The sequence below is a fragment of the Pongo pygmaeus genome, chromosome 17 (assembly GCF_028885625.2).
Source record: "Pongo pygmaeus isolate AG05252 chromosome 17, NHGRI_mPonPyg2-v2.0_pri, whole genome shotgun sequence".
Classification (NCBI taxonomy): Eukaryota; Metazoa; Chordata; class Mammalia; order Primates; family Hominidae; genus Pongo; species Pongo pygmaeus.
Window position 1 is genome coordinate 64,222,415 of NC_072390.2, and position 20,666 is coordinate 64,243,080.

A 20,666-nucleotide genomic window follows, 5' to 3' on the forward strand; every position below is an offset into this window, starting at 1 on the left:
GAAGAATCCCACTGTGAGTAGCAAGGTGCAACATTTGTTGTCAGTCAGCGGAGTTTTTGTCCAGCCTTCACAATCAAGAATAGATATGTGATCAGATAGTAGATAATGTTAAGAGTTTCACTTTGAAACAAAAATGTCCTATTCCTCTTTCAAGCTTTAGGGTTAATGAAAGAATACCCAGAGACCTCAGGATAAACTTTTTAAGAAAAAAAAAAAACAACAGTTAAGGTTTGCAAACGCATCTCTGTGGGACTTAATATTATCTAGCCATTGTAAATCCAAACGAAATGCTGAAACAAACTAAGCTGAGGATAACATGACTACAATCACCACTCAGAATCCCAACTTTGAAATCTTTGTTCATTCAACAGCCCCCTTTATTACTGAATGGCCTTGTAATTGTTGAATGTATAAATGATTAGCTATTTAAGAAAACAAAACAAAACATCTTGTGTTTTTGGAAAGAGTAACCAGACTACTTGACTGATGTAATTAAAGCGCCGTGTACCTTCTTCATTGATTCGTTCAATCAGCATGTATTTATTGGGCTACTCTTATGTGCCCACACTGTTTCAGATTCTAAGGAGATACTTGTAAAGAGAACTCCCTGTCTTCATGGAGCTTACCTACCAAGACAGTTAAAAAGTTTCCATGATACTCTTTTGGATAAGATGAAGATTAGGGCAATAAGTTAATAAAATTAAATACACTCAATGATTTTAAACAATACTCCATGGTAGATTCAAGATTCCAAAATATCTCAATGGTAGAAGAAAAGAAATTTTACATGATCACAGTTAATTGGTGCAAATAAAATGCTATGTTGAAGCTGAATGAGCTTCGGGAGCCAGAGTAACAACACAGGAGGTCCGACAGGAAAGCAGAAAAGTGTAATGGTACTAGATTACAGATTCTGACAAAGTTCAAATCTCAGTTCCACCACTGACCAGCTGTAGAACACTTGGCAACTTACCTAAGTGGCCCCTGCCTCAGTTTCCTCATCTGTAAAATTAAGATAACAAGAGTGCTCAATAAAGAGCTAACTTACCTGATGCTAGAGCTTGAACTTGTAGCAGTCTGTTAACTAGTGATGTTTGTGTAAAGAAGGGAATGCCCCCATCTCTACAAGAATTCAAGCAAAGTTTGGGTAACATTCAGGTAAGGGTATTGCAGACAGGATTTCTGTTTGAGATGAGAGGTTAAATTTGCTTCTAGTCCCTGAAACAAACTTTTCTAAGATCTCATCGAAAGACTCATGAGCTCTAAAATCCAACAACCAATGTAGAGAAAATACAGAGGAGACAGGACAAGATGACCCCACGCAGGGATACAATGAACAAAATCTATGTTGTGGGAAACTCCACCACCCATTTTCTTCAATAAATACACTGAGAGAGGGAAAAGAAGAAACAGACAGATGAAAAGGGAAACTTGCTTTGAAAAGAAATGTAAAGACATAACCAAAAATAATGTGTGAACTTATTTGGCCCCCAATTCAAACAAAATGAGACAGTTACAAATTTGAACACTGAATATTTTGTGATATTAAAAGCTGTTTTTTTAATAAGATAGTGGTACTTTTTTTTAAGAATCCTTATTTAGAGATACATATTCGGCCTGGACAACACAGCAGCATATGGTAGAGGGAGAGGCAGAAAGACACTGATATAGATGTTCAATCTGGGAACTTCCGAATTCCCTCATACCCCAAAGCCAAGAAGTGAGGATAATGAAGGTCCCATTTAAACTAAGAAACTTGGACAAATAAAACCTTCTTGGGCTCTATAAATTAGGTTGGGAAACTATATCAACTTGCTCTCAAACTAAAATAACAGCAGATTCAACAAGCATCTATAGGATCTACATAAGCAACAGAGGAAATAAACACAGCCTCTCTGGGAGCAAACAATGCAGCTTCATGGGTTACACCCCATCCCCTTACTCTGCTTTATTTTTCTGAACAGCCACCATTATATAAACTAGATATATTTATTTATTCTCTGGTTCCTCAATGAAATAGATAGATCCATAAGGTCAGAGACCCAGGTCAGTGTTTTTTGCAGTCACAGCCCAAGCTTATAGGATAATGCCTGTAATATAGTAGGTGCTCCACAAATATGTGTTAGTTTAATGAAAAGGAGAAAATAACAACAACAGCAACCAGAGGATAAGAAATGAGTTACGATGAAACCTCAGAAGAAAAGCTAAATCAAAATTGCCAAAAGAATTTTAATACACAGCAATCAACAGTGGACAACAGGAAAATTAACCACCTATTTTTTAAAAAAGAACAGAAATCCATTGGGGGGAATGCACGTAATGAAAAGAGAGCAAGCCAGGTACAGTAGCACACGCCTATAATCCCAGCACTTTGAGAGGCCAAGGTGAGAGGATTGCTTGTGGCCAGGAGTTCAAGACCAGCCTAGGCAACATCACAAAACCCCATCTCTACACAAAATACAAAAATTAGCCAGGTGTGGTTGTGCATGCCTATGGTCCCAGCTACCCAGGAGGCCAGGCAGGAGGATTGCTTGAGCCCAGGAGGTTGAAGCTGCAGTGAGCCATGATCACACCACTGCACTACCAGCATGAGCGACAGAGTGAGACCATGTCTCCAAAAAAAAAAAAAAGGCTGGGTGCAGTGAGTCATACCTGTAATCCCAGCACTTTGGGAGGCCAAGGCAGGAAGATCACTTGAGGTCAGAAGTTCAAGACCAGCCTGGCCAATATGGTGAAACACCATCTCTACTAAAAATACGAAAATCAGCCAGGCATGGTGGCGCATGCTTGTAATCCCAACTATTTGGGAGGCTGAGGTGGGACAATGGCTTGAACCCAGGAAGTGAAGGTGAAGGTTGCAGTGAGCAAGATTGTGCCACTGCACTCCAGCCTGGGGGACAGAGCGAGACTCCATTTCAAAAAAAAAAAAAAAAAAAGAAGAGAGCAGCCTGACATTAAAAGATCTACAAACGACTAGAAATGATTAAGAAATAAACTAAAAATGTAATAACAGCTAAAACATACACTACAATAGTAAAAGAGGAGAACTGGCAGTGTAGAAAACATTGAAGTCAATCATACAAAGGAAGAAATATGAGAAAAGAACAGAGACAAAAAGATACAGAAAGTAAAGAACAGCGATCCAACCTGAACATTACAGGTGATCAAGAGGTAGGGAGAAGAAACTAAAACACAACATCAGAGCCATAATGAAAAACAGAAAAAAAAAACAACTTCTGAACTGAAAAAGATCTTAATACACCAATCAAAACACCTCATCAAATTACAGGAAAAACCATAAAGAGAAAAAGCATAATGAGAAATATTTACCACCAAGGGTTAAAGGAAAAAGTCTCATGAACAAAAAGCAAAAAAAAAGGATAAATGAGGCCACAGAACTTGGAGATATCCCTAGGTCAAAATGCCAAAACAAGAAGTGAGGATACCTGGCTCCTGAAAAGATTGTATTTATATGCCAAAGGGCTAAAGAGCAGACTCTTTCAGGAGAGGATGGTACAGCTGCTTTTTTACACTTTATAAGCTGGCAAACGTTTTTCCTCATCCCTCACCTACAGGGAGTCTGACTATCATATAAAACAACTGACCTGGCTCTCACTGCATCATCCTAGTGGGTTAAGAACTAGGACAAAGAAGGACCAATGGACGTCTTATTTACTGTGAAGTATTTAATAAGAAATCTGAGCTGGGCGCAGTGGCTCAAGCCTGTAATCCCAGCACTTTGAAGGCCAAGGCGGGTGGATCACCTGAGGTCAGGAGTTCTGAGACCAGCCTGACTGACATGGTGAAACTCCATCTCTACTAAAAATACAAAATTAGCTGGGTGTGGTGGTGCATGCCTGTAATCCCAGCTACTTGGGAGGCTGAGGGAGGAGCATCACTTGAACCCAGGAGGTGGAGGTTGCAATGAGTGGAGATCACGCCATTGCACTCCAGCCTGGGCAACAAGAGCAAAACTCTGTCTCAAAAAAAAAAAGAAATCTGATCCAGAAAACCTTATGTGTACATTCAGGAAAAAAGTAATAAAGCTAAACACAAAAAGCCTAACAAAAATAATGGCCAGTGCTTTGGGAGGCTGAGGTGGGAGGCATGCTTGGGGTCAGGAGTTCAAGACCAGACTGGATAAGAGGGTGAGACCCTATTCCTTAAAAAAAGAAAAAAAAAAAAAAAAAGGCAACGAATTTCCCAAAATTGTTGAAAAACATTAATCTACACATCTAAGAGATGCATGCCACCATGCCAGGCTAATTTTTATTTTTATTTTTATTTTGTAGAGACAGGGTCTTGCTATGTTGCCCAGGCTGGCATTTAACTCTCGGCCTCAAGCAATCTTCCTGCCGTGGCCTTCCAAAGAGCTGGAATTACAGGTGTGAGTCACCATGCCTGGCCAAAAAACTCTTTTAAAAGGCAAAGAGAGCACCTTACAAGCAGCAGGAAAAAATTTCTCATCATTTTCAGGGGAACAACAATACAATTAATGTCAGATTTATCTGAAAAAAATAGAGACCAGAAGGCAGTAGAATAATATGTTCAAAGTGCTAAAAGAGAAAAAAATGTTAACCAAGAATTCTATATCTAGAAAAACTATCCTTTAAAAATGAAGGAATCAGGAGAGAAAGAAACAACTTTACACTGAAGAAACTTGATAAATAGTACCTCAGCCAAGTGATCAACATCAACATCATCAGTGATAAGTCATATTAACAGCATGTCCCCTTGATACGGTGTGTTGAGAACAGCACTTCACCTACATGGTCTTCCTTCCACAAACCTATAACCCCAGTCTAAGCATGAGAAAGCCATCAGACAACTCAAATTGAGGAACGTTTTGGAAAATACCCTACTAATACTCCCCAAAATCATCAAAAGGCATAAAAAATGTGGGAAATCTGAGAAACTGTTGCAGACCAGAGAAATACATGACGACTAGATGTCATGTGGCACCCTAGGTGGGATCCTGGAACAGTGAAGGCAGATTAGGAGAAAGCTAGTGAAAGTCTGAGTGAAGTGTGCAGTTTAGTTAATAGAATTAACATAACCTCAGTGTATTGTGCTTTGCTTTATTGCACTTCAAAGACATGGCATTTTTTACAAATTGAAGGTTTGTGGCAACCTTGCAGTGAGCAAGTCTATCAGCACCATTTTTCCAACAATACGTGCTCACTTCATGTCACTGCATCACGTTTTGGTAGTTCTTGCAAAATTTCTTCGTATTTATTTACTTTTTTTTTTTTTTTTTTGAAACAGGGTCTCACTGTGTCACCTATGCTGCATGTCGTAGTGTGATCACAGCTCACTGCAGCCTCAACCTCCCAGGCTCAAGAGATCTTCCCATCTCAGCCTCCTGAGTAGCTACTCAGGAGTCACCATGTCTGGCTAATTTTCTTTTAGTTTTTTGTAGAGACAGGGTCTTGCTATGTTGCTCCTGGACTCAAGAATCCTCCCACCTTGGCCTCCCGAAGTGCTGGTATTACAGGCCACCATGCCCAGCCAATTCTTGCAATATTTCAAGCATTTTATTGTTATATCTGTTATAGTGATCTCTAATAAGTGATCTCTTGTTTTTTTTTTTTTTGGTGACAGAGTCTCACTCTGTCGCCCAGGCTGGAGTGCAATGTTGCGATCTCGGCTCACTGCAACTTCTGCCTTCCGGGTTCAAGCGATTCTCCTGCCTCAGCCTCCCGAGTAGCTGAGATTACAGGCACCTGCCATCATGCCCAGCTAATTTTTGTATTTTTGTAGAGATGGGGTTTCACCACGATGGCCAGGCTGGTCTTGAACTCCTGACCTCAGGTAATACACCCACCTCAGCCTCCCAAAGTGCTAGGATTACAGGAGTGAGCCACCGTGCCTGGTCGAATCAGTGATCTTTGATGTCATGTTGTCACCAGCAAGAAGATTATGACTCATTAAAGTCTCAGATGATGTGTTAGCATTTTTTTGCAACAGTTATAAAATTAAGATACATACATTTAACACGTTATTGCACATTTGATAGACCATAGTATAATGTAAACATAACATTTATAAGCATGGAGAAACCAAAAAATTCATGCAACTCACTTTATTGCAATACTGGCTTTATCTCAGTGGTCTGGAACTGACCCACAATATCTCTGGGGTGTACCTGTACCAATGTTGATTCCTTAGTTGAAACAAATGTACCATACTAAAATAAGATAATAAAATAGGGGAAATAGCTGAAGAGTATACAGGAATGCTCTATATAAGCTTTGAAACATTTCCATAAATCTACAGCTATTCTAAAATTAAAAGCTTGTTTTAAAAATCTCAGTAGATAGTTTTAACAGCAAATGGGACATATCAAAAGGAAAGATTAGCACCAGGCACAGTAGCTCACACTTGTAATCCCAGCACTTTGTGGGGGCCAAGGTGGGAGGATCACTTGAGCCCAGAAGTTCAAGATAACATGGCAAGATCCCACCTCTACAGAAAACTTAAAAATTATCCAGGCATGGTGACATATCCCTGTAGTCCCAGCTACTCAGGAGGCTGAAGTGGTAGGACCTCTTGAGCCCAGGAAGCTGAGGTTGCAGTGAGCGGTGATAGTGCCACTGCACTCTAGCTGGGAAACAGAGTGAGACCCTGTCTCAAAATAAAAATTAAAAAAAAAAAAGGAAAAGATTAGAAACTAAAGATGAATTAACAGAAAATATCTCATTGAAGGTCAGAGAGAAAAAGAATGTAAACTACAAAAGAAAAAAGGCCTAACAAGTATATGGGACACAATGGAAACAAAACATTGAACAGAAGTGTAACAAGCGTCCCAGGAGGAGAGGAGAGACAGAATAGAACAAAAATTTTATATATAAACACATAATAGCTAAGAATTTTCCAATACTGATAAAAGACACCAACTCACAGATTTAAGAATCTCTATAAACCTCAGGTGACAAAAAAACAAAGAAAACCTCTCCTCAGCACATCACTCTAAGGCTACTGAAAATCAAAAGATAAAAAGAAAAACTTAAAAGCAGCCGAAGTTAAAAATTCCATTATTTTCAAAGAAGCAACAATAAGGTTGACTGCTTTCTTCACAACAAAAACAAGAGAAGCTAGAAAATAACGAAATGACACCTTTAAAGTACGGAAAATAAATTAATGTCTATCTAAAATTCTATATCCAGCAAAACATATGCTTCAAAAGCCAAGAAAAAAATAGAACATTTTCAGACAAAAAAAAAAAAGAAAAAAGAGAAGGAAAATTGTTGCCAGTAGACCAGCACTTAAAAAAAATTTTTTTTCAAAAAGGAAACTAAGCACACTCACATAGCCCTTAAAGTTGATATGCACTTATACTTATTGATGTGAAGAGGTTCCTGACATTCTGCTGAGTGTAAACAAAATATAAATAATACCATTTATATGAAATTGTCACAAAAGATTAGCAGTGATTACACATGTACTGTTTAATATGAGATGATTTTTATTTTAGCCATACCATCACATTACTGGAATTTGGGGCAATAAATGTTCATCTTGTTTTGCTGTTCCCAAAAGCATTTTTAAACATGTAACACATTCCTGATACAATGTCAAGTGAAAAACACAGATTAAAATGTGTGTGTGTGTGTGTCTGTGTGTGTGTGTATGGTGGATGATATATATATAAATTTATATCCATTGAATAAGTACTAAAAGAAAAAATACAAAAATATCAACAATGCCTATGTCAGGGTTTTCAAATTATGAGCAATTACTACCTTGTTTACATTTTAGTATGCTTTCCACATTATGTATAATGAATAAATATTACTTGCTTTTTTTCACCCCTAGATTTGGAGTCTTGCTCTATTGTCCAGACTGGAGTCCAGTGGCGCCATCATGGTTCCCTGCAGCCTCAAATTCCTGGGCTCGATCAGTCCTCCTACCTCAGTCTCCCAAGCAGCTGAGACTACAGGCACATGCCACCATGCCTGGCTAAGTTTTTTCAATTTTTTTGTGTGTAGAGATGGGGTCTTATTATGTTGCCCAAGCTGGTCTTGAACTCTGACCTCAAGCAATGCTCCTGCCTCAGCCTCCTAAAGTTACCAGTATTATAGGCATGAGCCACCACTCCCAGCTACTTTCAGTTTTCTTAATGTAATTTTTTTCTTTATTTTCTCATTGCTTTGTTATATTTTTCTGTTTTTTCATCTTTTAATTTTTTAATTTCTATGAAAACCCAAAGTCACCTTAAAAGCCATTATCACAGTAACTACACTAATATTGTTACATAAAACTCCTTAATTTTCAGCACTGAATTGCAACATGGCTTTTGAAAGCCAGCTCTATTTAGCAAAAAATTCCCTAAGCTATGGTTGTAAGGCAAGACAACTACTACAATAACGCCTTTTCATTATCAACATAGTTTGTTTTTAAAAACAAAAATATCTGGGCCCAGGCATGGTGGCTCATGCCTGTAATATCCCAACATTTTGGGGGTCCAAGGTAGGAGGAGGATGGCTTGCAGCCAGGAGCCCGAGACTAGCCTCGGCAACACAGGAGACCCCCATCTCTACAAAAATAAAATAAAATCATTAGGCAGGTGTGGTGCCTATAGCCCCAGCTTCTGAGGAGGCTGAGGTGGAAGGATCACTGAAGCCCAGGAGATCAAGGCTGCAGTGAGCCACAATGGCACCACTGCACTCCAGCCTGGGCAGCAAAGCAAGACTCTATCTCTTAAAAAAAAAAAAATCATCAAAAATTGTTTTTAGCAAAATAGTTTATATGGGAGTTACCCATATAGCTCGAATTTTTTTTTTTTTGAGACAGAGTCTTGCTCTGTCGCCCAGGCTGGAGTGCAGTGGCGCGATCTCGGCTAACTGCAACCTCTGCCTCCTGGGTTCAAGCAATTCTCTGCCTCAGCCTCCCAAGTAGCTGGGATTACAGGCGCCCACCACCATGCCTGGCTAATTTTTGGATTTTTAGTACTGACGGGGTTTCACCATCTTGGCCAAGCTGGTCTTGAACTCCTGACTTCGTGATCCACCCGCATCAGCCTCCCAAAATGCTGGGATTACAGGCGTGAGCCACCGTGTCTGGCCTAGATAGCCTGATTTTAAAACAGAATATTGTTCTCACTTACTACATTCCTGTACACTAGGTATTTCACAGACACATTATCTTACTTTTCAAAGCATCAATGCAATCTAAGTATAACTGCCTGCATTTTAAAAATATATACAATTTCCTTCCAATTGCTATGAACTTGAAAGTTAGGCATTTGAGAAACAAGACCTGAAAAAGGTAACATTTGCTGACATAAATGGTTTGCAGTGACTACATGCCACACATTGTACTGAATATTTCATATTACCTAATTTTTCCTTATAAGAATCCTGTAAATAGTTGTCCTTATCCTCAATTTATATGAGGAAATTAAGGCTCAGCTAATAAGTAGCACAGCTGAAATTAAAATCATAAAATGATTCTGGATTCCATGCTCTTTGCCATAATATCAAGTTGTTATAGAAACTTCCTAATGTATATTCTTAATAGATTTTGATATTATTCTGGTGAACACAGTCAATAACAGCAGTTGGTAAATGACATTATTTTCAGTATTTCTAAATTCACAAAAAGAACAAGCCGAAAGAGTGTCTATGGCTTAGCAGAGTCCATTACCACTACTGCAGATACAGCCAAGCATGTGTCATATTGCTATTGACTGAAGAGTACCTTCTAGCAGCATCTGTGAATGCCACGAATAGAAAAAATTATTATTATTGCTATCTAAGAAGAATAATTACTTCATTAATTCAGTTCATATTATACTATCAAAATCTAAAACAAAATTTGAAAACAACACCCCACACACATTTTTCCCACTTACCTAACGACCTGCAGACTGAAATGGTTGCTTCCTCCAAGAGTTTCAACTCAGTACTGGAGAGACAGAAGAATAAAGGTAATTAATGACTATAATACTAAATATGTACATGCTAATCAGTTAAAGAAATATATAAAGATAAGAAAAATAATTTAGAAGAAAAATATGGTACACAGTAGTGAACAATAAGATCAGCAAAAAAAAAAAAAAAAAGTTAGGCTTCAATTTTCAATATAATTGGGAAATTTACCGTAATTCTAAATATGAGACTCCGAAAGAGAAGAGCTTGGGGCACCCTGCCTTTCAGGCATTGAGGCAGCGGGGAGACTTAGAAAAATTCAAGAAAGGCACTCCAAAGTACAGAGCTCAAGGCAGGGACCCTGTGTGCCCAATTCTAAAGGTAGTACTAATTATAGTTTGGAAATATGCTATTATTTTCAGGAAATACATGGAGTGTCATGACTGCTACAGTAGTTTCAAAAAGTTCTAGAAAAAAAGGAAAAGGAAGAAATAAAGCAAGAAAAGAGAGACAATACATATATGTTTTGGTGGTTTATAAATATATAGAAAAAAGATACAAAGATACAAACATACAGAAACAGATACAGAGACAGACTCAAACTGACACAGAGAAAAGAGGCACAGATAGAGACAGAAATAAAGCTTAGAAGAAAATATGTTTCTTGAGATTGCATTTGACAACAATTTCTTGGATGTGACACCAAAAAGCACAGGTATCAACAGAAAAAAACAGACATGCTGGACTTACCAAAATTAAAAACTTCTGTGCATCAAAGGATACTATCTACAGAGTGAAAAGTCAACCCACAGAATGGAAAACAGTACTTGTAAATCACATATCTGATAAGAGATTGATATCCAGAATATACTTTTAAAACTTCTACAACTCAACAACAACAAAAACCAAACAACCCAATTTTAAAATGGACCAATGACTTAAATAGCCATTTTCCAAAGAGGATATAGAAATGGCCAATAAGTACATGAAAACATGCTCAACATCACTAGTCATTAGTGAAACACTAAAACCAGAGTGAGATACTACTCCACACCCATTGGGATGGCTTTTATTTAAAAAAAAAAAAAAAAAGTCCAGGCGAGGTGGGCTCACACCTGTAATCCCAGCACTTTGGGAGGCTGAGGAGGGTGGATAACTTGAGGTCAGGAGTTCAAGACCAGCCTGGCCAATATGGTGAAACCCATCTCTACTGAAAATACAAAAATTAGCCAGGCATGGTGGTACACGCCTGTGATCCCAGCTACTTGGGAGGCTACGGCAGGAGAATCGCTTGAACCCAGGAGGCGGAAGTTGCAGTAAGCCAAGATTGTGCCACTGCACTCCAACCTGGGAGACAGAGTCAGACTCCATCTCAAAAAAAAAGAGAAGAAGAAGAGGAAGAAGAAGGAGGAGGAGGAGGAGGGGAGGAGGAGGAGGAGGAGGAGGAAAGGAGGGAAGGAAGGAAGGAAGGAAGGAAGGAAGGAAGGAAGGAAGGAAGGAAGGAAGGAAGGAAGGAAGGAAGGAAAAAAGTCAGAAAGTAACAAGTGTTAGCTAGGATGCAGAGAAATTAGGACCCCTGTGCACTGATGGTATGTAAAATGATGCAGCCACTATTGCAAAAATATGGCAGTTCCTCAAAAAATTAAACATAAAATTACCATATGACCCAGCAGTTCTACTTCCAGGTAGATACCCAAAAGAAGTGAAAGCAGGGTCTTGAAGAGATAGTTGTACACTTGTGTCCATGGCAGCTCCGTTAACAGTAGCCAAGAGGAAGTAACCCACATGTGTACCAACAGATAGATGGATAAATGAAATGTACATACACACAATGGAATATTATTTAGTCTTAAGAAATAGGGAATTTTGCCAGGCACAATGGCTCATGCCTGTAATCCCAGCACTTTGGGAGGCCGAGGCGGGCAGACCACCTGAAGTCGGGAGTTCAAGACCAGCCTGACCAACATGGAGAAACCCCATCTCTACTAAAAATACAAAATTAGCCGGGCATGGTGGTGCATGCCTGTAATTTCAGCTACTTGGGAGGCTGAGGCAGGAGAATCACTTGAATGCAGGAGGCAGAGATTGCGGTGAGCTGAGATGGCACCATTGCACTCTAGCCTAAGCAACAAGAGAGAAACTCCATCTCAAAAGAAAATAATAATAAAAATAAATAAATAAAAATAAAATAGGGAATTTCAATATATGCCACAACATGAATGAACCTTGAAGACATTATGCTAAGTGAAATAAGCCAGCCACAAAAAGATAAATATTGTATGATTCCTCTCATATGAGGCTCCTAGAGGAGTTAAACTCAAAGAGAAAAAGTAAAAATGTGGTTGCCAGGGGCTGGGGATGGGAGAATAGGGAACTAGTGTTTAGTCAGTATAGAGTTTCAGTTTGCCAAGATTAAAAAGTTTTAGAGATGGATGGTGTTAATAATTGCACAATAATGTGAATATACTTAATGCCACAGAACTATACACTTTAAAATGGTTAAAATGATCATTTTACATTGTGTATATTTCACCACAATTTTTTTAAGTGCATTTCAACTCCAGTTCAACTACTTACTAGATAGTTGACCTTGGGCTGGTTTGTTTAATCTTTATGTCTTAATTTCCTCATATATAAAACAGAAATAGTAACAATACCTTCATAAGGTTATTATGATTAAATTAATCATACGATATCGATAAAGCGCATAGAACAGTGCCTGGCACAAAGTAAATCCTCAATAAATGATAGATTCTGTTTCATTTGTCTGTGTTTTTTTTTTTTATGTACCAGTACCTTGCTGTTTTGGTTACTATTGCTTTGTAGTATATTTTGAAATCAGGTAATGTAATGTCTCCTGATTTGCTCTTTTTGCTCAAGATTGCTTTGGCTATTCTGGGTCTTCTGTGTTGCCATAGAAATTTTAGAATTTTTTTTCTATTTCTGTGAAAAATATCACTGGTATTTTGATAGGGATTGCATTGAATCTGTAGATCACTTTAGATAGCATAGACATTTTAACAATATTTATTCTTCCGATACATAACGGGATATTCTTTGCATTTATTTATGTCTTCTTCAATTTTTTTCATCAATATCTTATAGTTTTCATTGCAGAGATCTTTACCTCCTCAGTTAAATTTATTGCTAGGTTTTTTTAAGAGCTACTGTAAATGTATTGCCTTATTTCTTTTCCAGATAGTTCAACAGAATAAAGAACCCAGAAATAAATCTACACATGATTTTTGACAAAGGCATCAAGAACACACATTGGGGAAAGAAGAATCTCTTCAATAAATGGTACTGCATAAACTGAATATTCACAGGCAGAAAAATGAAACTAGACCCCTATCTCTAACCACTTGCAAAAATCAACTTAAAATATGGACTTAAATGTACTACCTGAAACTATGAAACTACTAGAAGACACTTAAGTAAAATGCTTCAGCAGATTGGTCTGGGCAAGGAATTGTTGGATAAGACCTCAAAAGCACAGAGAACAAAAGCAAAAATAGACAAATAGGATTATATCAAACTAAAAAGCTTCTGCACAGCAAAGGAAAGAACAAAGTGAAGAGACAATCCACAGAAAAGGAGAAAATATTCACAAACTATGCATCTGACAAGGGACTCATCCAGGATACATAAGGAACTCAACAGCCAAAAAAAAAAAATCCAATTTAAAAATGAACAAAAGACCTAAATAGACACCTCTCAAAAGAAGACATACAAGGCCGGGTGCAGTGGCTCATGCCTATAATCCCAGCACTTTGGGAGGCTGAGGCAGGAGGATCACCTGAGGTCGGGAGTTCGAGACCAGCCTGACCAACATGGAGAAACCCCATCTCTACCAAAAATACAAAATTAGCCGGGTGTGGTGGCGCATGCCTGTAACCCCAGCTACTCGAGAGGCTGAGGAAGGAGAATCGCTTGAACCTGGGAGGCAGAGGTTGCGGTAAGCCAAGATCGTGCCATTACACTCCAGCCTGGGCGACAAGAGCAAAACTCCGTCTCAGAAAAAAAAAAAAAAAAAGGAAGACATACAAATGGCAACAGGTATATGAAACATATATCTCACCACTAATCACCAGGGAAAAGCAAATCAAAACCACAATGAGATATCACATCACCCAGTTAGAATGGCTATTATTAAAAAGACAAAAAATCACAAATGTTGGCAAGGATGCAGAGAAAGGGAAACTCTTCTTTTCTTTTTTTTTTTTTTTTTTAATTATTACTATACTTTAACTTTTAGGGTACATGTGCACCATGTGCAGGTTAGTTACATATGTATACATGTGCCATGCTGTTGTGCTGCACCCATTAACTCGTCATTTAGCATTAGGTATATCTCCTAAAGCTATCCCTCCCCACTCCCCCCACCCCACAACAGTCCCCAGAGTGTGATGTTCCCCTTCCTGTGTCCATGTGTTCTCATTGTTCAATTCCCATCTATGAGTGAGAACATGTGGTGTTTGGTTTTTTGTCCTTGCGATATTACTGAGAAACTCTTATACAATGTTAGTAGGTGCTATAATTTGGATGTTTGATCCCTACAAACCTCATATTGAAATCTGATCCCCAATGTTAGAGGTGGGGCCTAATGGGAGATGTCTGGCTCATGGGGGCAGATCCCTTATGAACAGATTGATACCCTCCCTCAGAAGTGAGTAACTTCTCACACTATTAGTTCCCATTAGTACTGGTTGTGAAAAAGAGCCTGGCACCTCCCCGTCCCATTGCTCCCTTTCTCATCATATGTTCTCTGTACACACCAGCTCCCCTTCACCTTCTGCCATGAGTGGAAGCAGCCTGAGGCCCTCATCAGATGCAGATGCTGGTACCAGCCTGCTGAAGTGTGAGCCAAATAAACCTCTTTTCTTTATAAATTACCCAGCCTCAAGTATTTCTTTATAGCCACACAAAACAGACCAAGACACTAGGCAAGTAAATCAGTACAGCCATTAAGGACAACAGTAGGGAGGTTTTTCAACAAATTAAAAATAGAACTACCATATAATCCAATAATCCGACTATTGGGTATAAACATTGAGCATCCCTCACCCAAAATGCTTGGGACCAGGAGTATTTCTGATTTCAGATTTTTTTTTCCGATTTTGAAATATTTGCATTATAGCTGAGCATCCCTAATCCAAAAATCCAAAATCCGAAATAGTACAATGAGCATTATCCTCTAAGCACCACGTCAGTGCTCAAAAAGTTTTGGATTTTAGAGCATTCTGGATTTCAGATTTTTGGATTAGGAATACTCAACCTCTATATCCAAAGAAAACAAAATCAGTATGTCAAAGAGATATCTGCACTCCCATGTTTACTGCAGCACTATTCACAATGGCCAAGATATGGAATCAACCTAAGTATCCATCAATGGACGAATTTTTTTAATGAAGTACATATACACAATGGAATACTATTCAGGCATAAAAATAAATGAAATCCTGTCATTTGCGGCACCTGGATGAACCCACAAGACATTAAGTGAAATAAGTCAAGCACAAAAGACAAATAACACATGATCTCACTCATCTGTGAAAACTTAAAAAGTTGATCCCATAGAGGTAAACGGTAGAATAGTGGTACTGAAGGCTGGGTAGGACAGGCAGTGAGAGGGAGAGAGGTCAACAGGTATAAAGTTACATTAGATAAGAGGGATAAGTTCTGGTGTTCTATTACACAGTAAGGTGACTAGAGTTAACAATAATGTACTTTACATTTCAAAATGGCTAAAATAATTTTGAATGTTCTCACCACAAAGAAATAACAAGTGTTTGAGGTGATGGATATGCTAATTGCCCTGATTTAATCATTACACAATGTATAATGCATCAAAACATCATATGGTACCCCATAAATATGTACAATTATGTGTCAATTAACAAAATAAAACTTTTTAAAAATGATAACTATTATTGATTCCAAAATGTAGTAATTTCCCCATAGATAATAAATTAAAATAATGCTTCACATTTGTTTAACCCTTTAAATATCTTTCAAAACACTTTCAAATATATTGGTGCAATTAAATTCCATGAAAATCTCTTCTGTGGGACAGGACCATTATAAACCTTATTTTTATAGATAAGCAAACTGAGGCATCCAAGGAGTTTAAAGTAAAATTCCAGGAATCAGAAGTCTGAGAAGAACAAGAACCGGCTTTAGAGCCTGGTGACTTGGTTAAAAATTATGTTTTCTTTTTTACCAATACACATGGTGCAGTAAATTCTCCAAATGGGCAACTCTTTTGTAGCAGCTTTAAAACCCGTACCCCTCCAGGGTTCTTTTCTGTTGCTGGTGAAGTGCACTTTTTAAAAGAGTGATTCATACCATCAAGGTTTTTGACAAGAAAATTTTAGAAAAACTGTGGAAGAAAACTGATTCCTCTTAGTTCTAGCCATGTGTAATTGCTGACCACCTGAAATGGTCCAAACTGAGATTTGCTAAAGCATAAAATACATACCAGATTTCAAAGATTTTTAAAAGAATGTAAAACATTTCATTAATTTTATATTCATATGATGATTATATCTGGGAAACTGGGGTTAAATAAAATATATTAAAATTAAATTCACCTTTTTCATTTTACTTTTTCAATGTGGCTACTAGAAAACCTTAAATTACAAATGTGGCTTATCTTGTATTTCTGGACAGAGCTGCTAGAACCTCCCAGCAATTAAAGAGTGTCATGCATAAAAAATATCATATATACACACAAAGCTAAGACTTACTAACTATAGTGAATATCCCGTTACCTTAAAAGTCTCAAATTATATGCATATTTTAAAAGATGTCGTCTTTTTAAAGTTAAATTTTTTAAGTTTCACCTAAGATTGACTTTTTTTAATAAGATAACCTAGAAGTGATCCTATGATATAGTTTAAGGGTAGTAGTTTATGGAGACTCACCATATTAGATATTTATAAAGTGTCTGCCAGCCTTACAATGTCTCTCTGCTGTCTGTCTCTCTGTCTGCTGCCTCCCTACCCTTTTTTCTATCTTCCCACCTACTTTTCAGAGGTGAGCAGAGGCAGACAGATATGTGCAGCATGTCTCCGCTCCTGGCCACAGCTGACTAGTCCAGGGACAGACATCTAACCCAAGCCTAGCCCAAGTCTCAGATAATTTAGAATTGAGATGGAAAGACAGGCTTTCCATTTGGCTGGAACTTGGCTGCATAGTTTAGGGCTGTGGGAGGCCACCCTCTACCGACAGAGTGGCAGAGAAAGCCAGTTAGTAAGAAAGATGAGTAAAAGCTTTGCAGAAAGAAAGACAAAAACAGAAAGGACTCTCAGGATTGCTGCTGGCTTTCCAATTCCTGGGACCAGTTCTTCCAGAAGCCTGAGTGTGTTCCTGATCTTGGATTCTATGAGACACTCCAGTGTCTTCATCACATCTTCCCCTTTTTCTGGCATATAATAAGTAAAATTGATTTTTGTTGACAACCAGAAGACTTCTAATTAATAAATCACTGTGGTCAGATTTAATGATACCCATTAGTAGTTGGCAAGAAGTGGGAACTATGAATTACTCGGTTTATTGGTTACTCAGACAAAAAGTTAAAAGAGGTATAAAATGCAAAGGATTGTAAAAAGCTTTATGAAATTAATAACTAGACCACATGCATAAAATCTATTTCACTTTCTTCAGTCAATGGCACTCTCTTTTAAAGCTGACTGGAACCAAGAGTTTCAATTATAAACATATGGCTATAATCTTCGAAGCTGCTAAATTTGTTCATTTAGCAAATACTGCTTAGGTGCCTAGGACATGCTAGGCTTCATGAAAGATGCTGCCTCTGCCTCCAGGCTACATGGAGGAATGAAGAAGCAGACAGACTGTTCAGTGCAGGAGAAGTATGAATTATGAAACCAGCCCTGTGTGTGAGCTCACAGGATGTGCACTCAATGTACCACAGAAGGAATCAAAGAGGCCATCCTGGAGGAAGTAACTATTCTTCCTGAAGGGCCAAGAGACATCAGGCAGGCAGAGCAAAGAGAATAGTGTATGCAGAGGCATGGCAGTCACAGAGAGCCTGGCATGCCCTGGGAAGGGGTGGTTAATCAACACAGGAGAATGGCAAACTACAAAGCTGGAAAAGTATTCTAGATGGCTGGAATACCAAGTTCAGTCTCTCCATTTTTGTTTTGGGTATAAACAAAAACCAAAACACGGCTCTGGTTTATTTTTACAACAGTATTAGCCTGAAAAGGGGATTAATTCCAACATATATTAGTGAGGTTGGTTTGAACATCACTCCTTCCAGGAAGCCTTCTCTGATCAGGTCTCACCTAAGACAAGGTAAGAAGTCCATTCTCCACCCGAACACCCAAGAGCTCTCAATCATAAAACTGAGCACGTGGCAGTAAGATTGCCCAGTTGCTTGTCTATGGCCCCCACTAGATTGTGGGCTCCTTATTCATCACAGCATTCCAGCCTGGTACAGAGCAGGCAGTTAGGCACTGTCAGACACCACTCAGACCTTCATTACCAGAAGACAGAATTATTTCCCCTGGCTCCTTAGGAAACACTTCCCAGTCTCCAGCCCTCAAGGCAAGGTCTGCCGCTCAAGTTTAAATTTCTGTTAAAATATTTTTTAAAAGACATTTATTTTTATTTTTATTTTTATTTTTTTTTTTTTTTGAGACAGAGTCTTCCTTTGTCACCCAGGCTGGAGTGCAGTGAGTAATCTTGGCTCACTGCAACCTCTACCTCCCAGGCTCAAGCAATCCTCCTGCCTCAGCCTCCCAAGTAGCTGGGATTACAGGCACTTGCCACTACGCTTGGCTAATTTTTGAATTTTTAGTAGAGATGAGGTTTCACCATGTTGGCCAGACCGGTCTTGAACTCCTGACCTCAGGTGATCCGCCCACCTTGGCCTCCCAAAGTGCTGAGATTACAGCTGTGAGCCATAGCACCCAGACTAAAAGACATTTCTTTCTTTCCAAATATAAAAGAGCATATCCTTTTGAAGCAGTCTGATTTGTCAGAATTATCTGGAAAGCTCCCCACTGTGGTGAGCCAGCCAGCACCTGCCATTCTGTGACTATGTCCCCCAGGCCTGGATCCCCCAACACACAGCCACAATCTGAAACAGCACCACTGCCACTGCCTCATTCAACAATCAACACTTTAGAGCAGAAGCATCTTCAGAGCCCACATTATAAGCTCCAAGAGAACAGGACGACCTCATTCACTTATACATCCCCCGCTGTGTCTGATACAGTGGCTCAGCCAGAAAAAAACCACTTGGTAATTATTAATTAACTAAAGGAGTCATAGAGCTCTGTTTGTTGCAGGATGCCTGCAATTTCTGCACTCTGAAGTGTTACTTATTTCTACAAAAGAAATCAGCCAGGCACACCCCTGCCAAAAACAACACACCAATTGTTATCATAGAATTCCTTTCCTCTCATCCTTCCATCCCTCAATTTTCTAAACTTCTTGGAACATTTTAAGAATAATCTGCTTTCCCATTTGCTTGATTTAGAGCTATAATGAGGTGGTAAGGAACTGGGGTGGTTGGTAACTGTTGCTGCCTGTTACAGGCATCTATGCATAATACTGTTTTAGTTAAACAAATGAGCTCAGATGTGCTGGCAGCAGGCAACTAACAAATCATCATTTGCAGTAAATAAAAGTAAAATGGTACTGTAAAAATATGCCAGTGTTTCCAAGAATATTACAATTAGAAACCAAATGTTGTTTCTGAAGGCAGATTTGGGCAGTAAAAACACATAAAAGGGGCAAAAAGGCAGTGTCAAATATTCATACTAATTCAGACTAAATAAGTATCACACGGTATACTTCAAGTTTAATGCATACATAAATTCCATACCTCCAGGTCAATTTGAAAACTGTCAATAGTGGGAAATTAGGGATAAATACTTAAAACTAGTAATCTCTTAGTCAAAGTAGCTAAACAAACTAAACTCTCAACAACCATATTGATCCAATGACCAAGTGTGACTCTCCCTGAAGCAATCCATATATTAGAAGCCTTCTTCTCAGAGGATGGCCACACTGTCACTTTGGCAGCAGCATAAACAGATAGGAGTCACAAAACTGGAATCTCAATTTTATTTTGTTTTTTACTGATACATAATAATTGTAAATATTTGTGGGATACATGTGGTATTTTGATACATGTATACAGTGTGTAAGATCAAATCAGGGTAATTGGGACATCCTCATCTCAAACATCTGTCATTTCTTTGTGTCAGTTTTGCTGGTGACATCACAATGAACATTACTAAGGGATTGGAGAACTATGCCCAAGAATCAATCAATCAACCTTTCTCTCTCCCTCTTTCTCTCTCTCTCTCTCTCTCACACACACACAAAATCTGAAACACAGTCAAGAACCTTCATTGGGCTACCCAGAAGATAATTCAGTAAGGAAGTGGTTATGAAAATTTTCACAACTAGGCTGGATGCGGTGGCTCACGCCTGTAATACCAGCACTCTGGGAGGCTGAAGCGGGTGGATCACCTGAGACCAGGAGTTCAAGACCAGCCTGGTCAACGTGGCAAAACCCCATCTCTACTAAAAATACAAAAATTAGCTGAGTGTGGTGATGCGTGCCTGTAATCCCAGCCACTTGGGAGACTGAGGCAGGAGAATCACTTGAACCCGGAAGGCGGAGGTTGCAGTGAGCCGAGATCACACCATTGCACTCCAGCCTGGGCAACAAGAGCAAAACTCCATCTCAAAAAAAAAAAAAGAAAAAAGAAAAAAGAAAATGTTCACAACTATAGGGGAAGCTCTTAAACATAACCATTG

At 38.7% G+C, this 20,666-nt stretch overlaps 1 protein-coding gene across 6 annotated transcripts in view; it reads right to left on the bottom strand.

The window, feature by feature from the left end:
* Positions 1 to 20,666, bottom strand: part of DYM (dymeclin) — a 417,244-nt gene that overhangs the window by 338,928 nt on the left and 57,650 nt on the right. For all 6 annotated transcript variants that reach the window (XM_054460676.2, XM_063653666.1, XM_054460679.2 and 3 more), the window contains exon 3: positions 9,854 to 9,906. In XM_054460676.2, coding sequence (XP_054316651.1) covers positions 9,854 to 9,906 — 53 coding nt within the window. The remainder of the gene's footprint in view (positions 1 to 9,853; positions 9,907 to 20,666) is intronic.